This window comes from Electrona antarctica (genome assembly GCF_951216825.1).
Source record: "Electrona antarctica genome assembly, chromosome: 5".
Taxonomy (NCBI): domain Eukaryota; kingdom Metazoa; phylum Chordata; class Actinopteri; order Myctophiformes; family Myctophidae; genus Electrona; species Electrona antarctica.
The window spans coordinates 25,529,546-25,539,667 of NC_136810.1; the positions used below are offsets into that span (position 1 = coordinate 25,529,546).

Below are 10,122 nucleotides of genomic sequence, written 5' to 3' on the forward strand. Positions count from 1 at the left end.
AATCGGCTGCCGTATTACGTGGTCAGATGGGTGGGCCACGACCGGTGGGCCCGGGTACAGAAAAGGTTGAGAACCACTGGGTTAACCTCACCTTTCAAGCGGTGGTGGCGACTAATACTATTCCAGCTCTGACAGGACTGCAGCGCACAGGGGAATTGTCTCTCACGACGTAATAATGTCTGTGTCGGGTGGAGACCTCTTATGTCAAAAACTGTTACTTTTAAGGATTAAATAAATTAAAAAACAGGCAAAATATGGAGATAAGAGGTTTCTATGACGATATCAAGATTTGATACTTTTGTAATAGAAGCCGTTAAGTGGGCGGCAGAGGTTGAGCAGGAGATATGCTGCGGGATAAAGACAGGTGGTTTATCGGGGGGGCTGATTGACAGAGGGGGGGGGGGCTTTACTCCCCCCCCCCCCCCCCCCCCCCCATCCCACCTGACAGCCACCAGCCGGAATGAATCACACTCCCTGAAGTGAACACTGTGCTGCTTTTATAAGAACGGCGTTACCTTGGGAGAGACGGGATAGATGTACATATGAGGACATAATGTCTGGTATAGGGCCCTGTCAACGGGGATGACTTGATGAATGGACGGGGAGATGATGGAAGATAGATGGGAGAGATCATCAGTCTGGAGGGAGATAAACCTGACGCAGGTATATCATGTTATGATGTACATGGTATATACGGCCGGGGGTGCACGCACGCACGCACGCACGCACGCACGCACGCACGCACGCACGCACAGGTTCACTTAGTGCTGTCCATCGTGGCTAGACTACCCCACCTCCTGCCTTCTTCCACCTCCTCTTCCTGTCCAGTGACAGCACCATTGTCCTCGGAGAGACGGCGGGGGAAAGTGTCGCACTTCCTCTGCAGAGATATATGCCTCCTTCTCTCTCTCTCTTCATCTCACTCTCTTCGTCTCTCTCTCTCTCTCTCTCTCTCTCTCTCTCTCTCTCTCTCTCTCTCATTTATTCTCTCTCCATCCTCTCCGTCCTCCCCTTACGAGGTGGCTGCCGCCACCTGCTGGTTCATATGGGGAATACAGGCTTGGTTTCTACTATTGTGTGTGGTCTGTGCTGGTGTTAATTTGAAAGAGATAAGGAAACTTTGGAAAGACAAAAAGACAAACATTAGCAAAAAAAAAAAAAGTCTATCTACCAGTGACTGGCTATTTTTAGCAAAGAGATTTGATGTGGACAGAAAAAAGCAGTCCAAAGTACAGAGACAACTCAGGTCCAGTTTACTAAGTAAGCGGTTAACAATGTAACTTGTATGATGTGTGACATTGATGAACTGAACAAAGTTCAATAGGGCAGTGGTTCTCAACCTTTTCGGGCCGCAACCCCCCAACATTTATTTTGAACTGGGGAGCCCCCACCCTGACAAGCACTTGGAATGTAGTTGAGTTGAGGCATAAAATTTAGTTCGACTCGGTACCACAGATACATATTGTGAAAATAGCTGATGTACAAGCTCACAAAGTCTTGCGTTGCAAGACGGTGTGTGTCACGATGTGAAGAAGGTCGGACCCAAGCGCAGGACAGAGAGGTGCAAAGGCAAATCAGTTCACATGAGGAGGTTTATTTCAAACCAACAGAAATCGCATGGAACTAAATGAGGACTAGAATGAGTTCAAGGATAACAGGTACACATCTGACTTACTATGCCGAACTGACAAAGGAATTGAAAAAACAGGTATAGAGTATATATTTTTACTCACCCCCCTAGTGGCGAAAAATAAAACTTCTGGGAACTCAGGTTAAGTATATATAGACAAATTCAGAAACGGGTCTCATGGTCGCAGCAAACGTATTTCCTGTAGGCGGAGACGATCTGCGGTGTGAACTCGCAGGTCTTCTACTACGTTGAATCGTAGATTAGAAGACCTGTTGGCGTGACGTGTCATGGTAGAGTGACTGATGTTAGTCTGTTCAAACGTTACTCTTTTACCTGCTTTTTACTAACACTAACTTTATAAAGATGCCCAGAACATCGGGATGAACCTGTGTAGTTTATGGCTGCTCCAACAGTAGTGGCAACATTCAACTTTGGAGAAAAACAGAATGTCAAAAAATACACCGGGGTGGCTGAGACCAGAGCCATAGAGTAATGGTTGAGACGAAGCAGTGAAAGGTACTGAAAGATACATAACGTCAGTCTTACCCAATACCCAAACATTTTGTTGTATGAACACAAGGCTGCTGTATACTTTATACCTGAGGTATAAAGTACAGCAGCCTTGTGTTCATACAGGTTCATACTGATGTTCTGGGCATCTTTGTAAAGTTAGTGTTAGTAAAAAGCAGGTAAAAGAGTAACGTTTGAGCAGACACTTTGAGCAGTCACTCTACCATTCAATGTAGTAGAAGACCTGCGAGTTTACACCGCTGATATGTCGTCTCCGCCTACAGGAAATACGTTTGCTGCGACCATGAGACCCGTTTCTGAATTCGTCTATAGCCACAGGGTTAACAGGATACAGGTGAACACAACACAGGTGACTAGGGTTACACTAATACAGGGAGGTCAGACAAGGCAAGAGACAGCAAACACTCCAGACAGAAAATCACAGAACCCTACTACTGTACAAAATAAGATGCAGAACACAAATACAAGTAAAAGTCCCAAAACTAAGAAACACAGACAAATGGGCATGGGCAGAGGAGCGGACTGTGACAGTGTGAGCTTGTAGATCTGCTATTTTCACAATTTAGCCAATGTTGGACCAGTCCTTAAATTGTCACTTCACTGTCATCTGGGGACCCCCCCCCCAAAATCATGTGACACTCTATGGGGGTCCCGGGCCAACAGGTTGAGAACCAAGGCGGACCTAAAGGACATGTCTTTGAGTTTCCAAATATTATTATTTCAAGGGACAGAGGGTTGGCAACCCTACGAACTACACCACAGAACTAACGCAGAGCTCTGTCCTGTGTCCAGGAACCCCCACCCTCATGGCGGCCATTACAATCCCATCATGCAACAGGGGGCCCTGCTGGCGGGTCACGTGACGCTGCCGTCCAGCCAGCCTCTCAACGTGGGCGTGGCTCACGTCATGAGGCAGCCGGCGACCAACAACAACAACAACTCCGCCTCTTCCAAGAAGAGCAAACAGCACCAGTCTGCCAGGTAGAATACTGTGGCGTAAAGTAACTAAGTACATTTACTTAGTTACTTCAAGTGCTGTACTTAAACTTTCTTCTTCAGTACTTTTACCTCTACTCCACTACACCACAGAGGAAAATATTGTACTTTTACTCCACTACAATTATTTGAAAACTAACTGTATTATTAGCCTATTACAAAACATGCATAAACCTCAGCCACATAAACCACATATAAACCTATATACTTCATAAACCACATATACTTTGGCTATTTTCAAAAGATTTGAATACATTTTGTACTTGGGACATGAGTGCTTTTACTTTTGGTACTTTTACTAGGCCTACTTTAAGTACATTTTGATTGCCAATAGGCTACTTTTGTACTTTAACGCAAGTGAAAGTTGAATAGGCCTAACAGACTTCTACTTGTAACTGGGTATTTCTACATTGCAGGATTGTGTGAGTTTTTATTCAATCAAGACAGATACACGTATCATTCATCAGCTTGTGTGTTCCGTTTCCTATTTTGTCCGCTCAATATTGTTTAGTGTGTGTGTTTCATAATTCCAATGCACTTGTTTATCTTGTATCTTTACACCCATTTTAGACCTGTTGTAACATATCATTGCTGTCGGGAGGAAACCTCCTAACTCCATTATTGAGGTTTTCGCTTTCTTTTGCATGAATCAGTGCTATTGAACACCCTTTACGTCTGTGTGTTGTTTGTAACCAATGGAAAGTAGTAAAAAACGCTTTGGACAAAACCTCTTAACATTGGAGCTTCAAACTGTCTGCTAAAGCAACTAACTCCACCACCTCTCATGCAAGTAATTGTAAAACAATATATAAAGTCACAACACCAACTTTGATGAGGCAGTTTCGGTTTCTTCCCGACAGCAGAGATATGTTTACCATACCTTTTAATTGCGTTGGTGTTGACAGGCTGAGTGTACCAGAAAAATCTGTCCCCCTATCGCAGGTTCAAGTTCGGTCGGTCACTTCTGTCTGTTGTAGTACATTGAAACTGAGTTTAGTTGAATTTTCGGAGCCCCCCTCCACCACGACAGTGGAAGACCCAGGTATATTTTATGGTGAAGTCAGATTCCCAGGGCAATACCACGACTCGCCTGTAAGGCCCAAGAAATGTACTGTACTGCTGAGTGAGAGCACCCCCCCCCCCCCCTCTATACGGCTCGCATAGAGAGTGGAGCAGCCCCTTTTTTTATGGCGAGACCCAGGAAAAGCGGCAAGAGCTCTCCAGCGGAGACTACTTGCTGCTAATTCCCAGGGTCCCGGCTTCCCCTTCCGTGCCGGGGATCCTGTAGTTTTCTGAAACAGAAATAGGGAATGCAATAGGGCAGGAAATACAGAAGAACATGGGAAACATCTAGGCACCCATCAAGTATATGTAGGCTATATCATTGCAATATGGGTTATCATGTTATTATCATAATCAGTATGCAGTTACCATTATATTTTATGCAGTTATCATTACGTTACTCACCAGAATAGATGAACGGAACGCAGAGGTTGCCGTAAGTCCAATAATAGTTTATTACTCAAGAACATCAGTGAATATACGGTTTACAGAAAAATGATTAAAAAAAAGAAAAGATGGTAGAAAGAATACATCCAGTGTGAGAAGAAATTATAAGAATTATGGGCCCTGTCACCCTGGCTGGAACGTCCCTCCTGCACATACTCCCTTGGAGGTGATTCACGACCCCTCGGGTAAACATTGACTATATTCATTGTTCTGGGGCCGCCCGGTATGCAACCTGGGGAATTTCTCCTCATACGTTGAAGGCTGCGCCATATGCTGGTGTGACGGCCCTTTCCTCAGAGGTCACCGGCCCCTGACCCTTGGCCAGCGGCTGTCTTTCACAGTTCCCCCCAAACCTGGCGTCTCGCTTTCCTCCCCTCCTGACCTGAGCCCAGCCAACTTCACCGAGGCCTACTGCCGTCCTGTCCACAGTTGGTTGCTATACATGTAGCAGTGTCCATGACAACATGGACACTTTGAAATACTAAAATATCTAAAAACACATACCCACATAAAAAACCCAGGAAAGTGTGTCTTGTCTCCCAAACATCATTCCGTCTCCTCCTGCCTCCAGGAACACGTCGGCGTACGAGGTGTCGTCCTCGCAGGCCGTCCTGTCACCGCAGCGCTCCAAGCGGGTCAAAGAGAACACGCCCCCACGCTGTGCCGCCACTGGCGTGCTGCAGAACGGCAGCAACTGCGCCCCGCCCCCGCAGCCCTGGGGGGGTAGCGAAGCAGCGGAGCAGGCTTCCAGCACCACCCGAGAACACCAGCAGCACCACCACCACCACCACCAACAGCAGCAGCAGCACAGCCAAGCGCCTCAGCGACAGACCATCGTCATCCCTGACACGCCCAGCCCCGCCGTCAGCATCATCACCATCAGCAGCGACACAGACGAGGACGACGACCACCACCACCGCCACCACAAACACACCACCACACACCACAGGTCAGCACGCACGCACGCACGCACGCACGCACGCACGCACGCACGCACACACGCACACACGCACACTCAAACATACAGTGTATTCTGCCGGAGTGCGCTGATTTGGGTTGGAATGAAATTGTCTTTACGTATAGTTTTAAAAAAAAGACAGCTTGCAGGATGGTCCAGATCATGGGAAAATAAGCATCAGAGGTTTCTGCTCGAAAGCAACAATATATATATTTTAACCTCTTTCCCGTGGACCACCTGTAATAATTCTGCCATGTATCACCTGTGATTATGGCATGGACCTGGTTGAGGAACTCTCTCTCTCTCTCTCTCTCTCTCTCCAGTGCATCTTCCAAGCAGAGGAAGAACGTCATCAGCTGCGTGACGGTCCACGACTCGCCCGACTCCGACTGCTCCAGCAGCAACAGCCCCCCCTACGGCGTGGAGTCCTCCAGACACCCCCCAAACAACAACAACAACAACAGCAGTAGCTACGGCGACATCAAGACCACCGTGCTGGACAACTACAGCAACGGAAACAACCTCCGCACCATCATCATCCCCCCGCTCAAGTGCCAGACCAGCGAGATCCTGAACGAATGTGAGCGGCTGATGCCAGGTGAGGAACCACAGGGCTCATTGTTGGGTGCTGCTGTTGCATGTTAGATTCTGTTATTAACCACTTTCAACCTGGCATCCATATTTGGGCATATCATTATAGGTGAACCCTTTTTTTGTTCAAACAAACAAAATAAATAACAACGTTTCTTTTTTTGTAAAACTTTTACATTTCAAGGACCCCCAGTTTCATAAGCATAATGCCACGGCCCCCCATTTTGATGTCATTTTCTATCTCTGGAACCCCACACTGTAACATCCTAACTGTGAGGGTGTCCAAATGTAACCAAATGGACCGTGTCATTTGAACACTCTCAGAGTTACAGTAGTCAGCAGACGGTATAAATTGACTTTTCTTTCTCACGTTTGTTCGATTATGGTTATTAAACTCTTGCGTTGCCGTCCTTTTCTGCATTCATGTCTTTCATTCCAGATGCAATGAACCACCAGAACTCCGCCTACAAGTTCAAGTCCTCCAATAGCATGGTGTCTGGCAGCAACCACCTGCAAGGGGGCGTGGCTGGAGGCGGGTCCTACCGACAGCAGCGCTCAGGGCCACACCTCTTCCAGCAGCAGCCTCTCAATCTCAGCCAGGTAGGAACATACATAGATATATATATAAGAAAGCTAGATGGCTCACCCGCGCTCTGGCTAATGGAGAGCGACGTTGCTATACGTGGCGGCCATCTTACCATGGGGCAGCATAACATTGTGTCTATGGGCATGTACTTTTTAAATATCCATAACTTGCTCAATTTTCAACCGATTTTCAAACGGTTTGGTTTGTTATAAACGTCAGAGACGTCCGCATACTTATATGCTTTTATACGACGTTCATATAAAAAACAAAATTAAGCAGATAAGCGTCCCGAATCATAGCCACGTTGACGTTTGTAATAGTTATGACTATTTGTGTTTGAGCTGCCATTGAAAATACTGTACTGTAGCCCCTTAGCAAGATGGCCGCCGGGTGAACTATGTCAGAGACTCCGCCTTGAGCCATCTAGCCTTTATATATGTCTATGGGAACGTAGACATATAAAGGTAGACGCCCCTTTCAGCTCTGGAGCGTTTGTGCTCATGGGAGGGCAAAAAAATCACGAGATTCCTTGCGAAGCACCGCAGAAGCATGAATGTGCGTCACAGAGCGCATGTTCGGGTCTGATAAGTCCCGGAAAAGATGCGCTGTGATTGGCCAGTAGTCACTTGAGCGGCAGCATGACGTAGTGTGCCGTCCACTCTTCCGGCGTACCAGTGTAAATTCTTCCGCCCTCCCGTCAACACACATGGCTCCAACGAACTGCAGCAGCCAATGAGGCATCTATTTTTTTAATTTATCTATGAGTAGGAAGAGATACCAAAATGAAGACAGACAGACAAAAATGGATGGATGGATCCATCCTTTGCCATCAGCTGGGTGAAACAGAAATTGAATTAATAAGGTCTACACAAATGTATATGTTGTGTGTGTGTGCGTGTGCGTGCGTGCGTGCGTGTTATGATGTTCTGTAGTTCTTAAGATGAACTGTTTGGTTAAAAAGGGGTTACAGATATGAACGCACAGAATCTCCAGCATATAGCTTGCATTTCTAAAACTACTGTTATTTTATTGCATTGTGTCTATAATTGTGATATGGTTGTTCCTGGTTCTGAAATAAAGATCTAAGTTGAACTGATTAAAAACAGAGCATCACGTCTCCGCTGGCTTTGCAGGTGCAGCAGCACATGGTCGTCGAGCGGAGCGGCGGCCACCGGCGCCAGCAGGCCTACATCACGCCCACCATCGCCGCACAGGCCCCCTACTCCTTCCACCACGGCAGCCCCTCCCACACGGGCCACAACGTGCACCACACGCACCTGACCGCCACGCACCTGCCCGGCCAGCCGCCACCGCCACACCTCTACGCCTATGCGGCCGCTGTGGCGCCCGCCGCCCTGGGCTCCACCGGCACCGTGGCCCACCTGGTGGCGACGCAGGGGTCGGTGCGCAACGCCGCCTACCCGCCGGGCAGCATCGTGCACCAGGTTCCCGTCAGCATGGGCCACGGCGTGCTGCCGTCGCCCACGCTGCACCACAGCCAGTACCAGGCCCAGTTCGCCCACCACCACCACCACCACCACCACCAGGCCTACATCAGCGCATCGCCCGCCTCCACCGTCTACACTGGATACCCCCTGAGCCCCACCAAGGTCAACCAGTACCCTTACCTCTAGACCAGTGATTCTCTTTTTTTTTTTTCTTCTTCTTTTTTTTTTTGTGAATTTCAAGGATCCCCAGTTTGATATATGATTTTTTTTTTTTTTATCTCTGCAACCCCCAGATGTACACTGCAAAGTCCTCAGTGTTAATTTCACTCTGAGAGCGTACAAATGGAACTTGAACATTCAGGTTTCATTTGTATGCTCTCGCACTCGGGAGTCACAGAGCCCTACCTTGAGAACCACTGCTCTAGACCAGACACAGGACAGACACTGGAGAGCCTCGAACCCAGCACTGCTGCTGCTGCTGCTGCCCCTGGAACCCCCCCCCCCCCACCCCCCACCCCCAAACCTCAGACACAAACAGAGACAGAGGAACGTTGCAATCCTCGTCAAACTAACTTGAAGATTATATACAACGACAGAGGAAAGAGGGAATAAAAAAAAGAAAACATACACAGCCCCTCCAGAAGGAAACAAGAGGGGTGGAATTTAAGAGGGGCAGTTCAAGGGGTTTTCTGTTGGTTTTCGATTTGTTTTTATTTTGTCCAGTTCTTTTATTTTATTTTATTATTATAATTATTTCGTTACCCTCTTTCTCTTTGTTTTGTGCTCTGCTTTCTGGAGAACGTAACGTCCCGTGCATTTTACAGCGAGGCCTCTGGAAAAGAGGCCTTCTTCTCGGGAGAGGCATAGGTTTTCTGCGATGGAATCAATTGTTTATATTTTAATTTTCTTTGGCATTTTTGTTTTTCCTCTCCCTCTTGAAATAGGGAAGTGACTGTTGAACAGGGGTTACTCTCTGGAAGTCTGGATTCCCAAGAAGAATTGGGAAATGGTGAAATACGAAAACCTGCTGCTGTTCAAAGAAAAAAAATAAATATCGATGGCCTTGAACTGTCTTAAAATATTTCCAAATCATTAATGGTGGTGACAGGGGGGCGACAACCCTACCCGCCCTCCCCACCCCCACCCTTCTCCGGCTATGGAGGCATCTGGAAATATAACCAATATAAGACAAAAACAAACTTTGTAGTGTATTTATAGATAACTTTCTCTTTTATGTTTTACCTTTATGATGATACTTCAGTTTTAGCTATAGGTGTCTTAGCTGGGCCCCGGTTCTTAGAATGTAGCAGGTCTGCACCTGTTTGTTTTATGAAGAAAACCTTTTTTGTTCTGTTTTTGTTTCGTCCTCCCCCAATCGATTTATTTGTTCCTCTTTTTTCTTCTTCATTGTGATTGCACAAAGTTGTTATAATAACATAGGCATGTACAACGTGATTGTCTGTGTGTGCTACTGTTAGCCGTGTGTGTGTGTGTGTGTGTGTGTGTGTGTGTGTGTGTGTGTGTGTGTGTGTGTGTGTGTGTGTGTGTGTGTGTGTGTGTGTGTGTGAGTAGCTCCTCCTCTAAAAACCCTACTCCGTCTAATAGGTTTGACCCTCTTTCCCTCGTAGTGCCTTACAGATATAAAGACATAGTTTACTTGGCTCGGGCACTGAGACAGCCATCAGAGGTTATACCCAGGGCATGGTCACACACCTTTAGGCTGGCCAACAGTCCCTTGAAATACGGAATACATCCCTTATTTTGAAACTATGAATACGAGTCCCTTATTGAACTGATACGGGACACACTTTGTTCTTTATTTTTTGGGGGAATCTATCAGATGACACATCTTTCAAGTTCAAACAGCTCATAT

The 10,122-nt window shown here is 46.9% G+C and overlaps 1 protein-coding gene across 1 annotated transcript in view; it reads left to right on the plus strand.

Annotated features, from left to right (window-relative positions):
• Positions 1–8,700, plus strand: part of hipk2 (homeodomain interacting protein kinase 2) — a 118,469-nt gene extending 109,769 nt beyond the window's left edge. The window contains exons 12-16 of the mRNA XM_079501877.1: positions 2,954–3,142; positions 5,238–5,615; positions 5,948–6,222; positions 6,655–6,815; positions 7,935–8,700. Of these exons, the coding sequence (XP_079358003.1) occupies positions 2,954–3,142; positions 5,238–5,615; positions 5,948–6,222; positions 6,655–6,815; positions 7,935–8,435 (1,504 nt within the window). The 3' untranslated portion in view covers positions 8,436–8,700. The remainder of the gene's footprint in view (positions 1–2,953; positions 3,143–5,237; positions 5,616–5,947; positions 6,223–6,654; positions 6,816–7,934) is intronic.
• Positions 8,701–10,122: the final 1,422 nt, after the last annotated feature.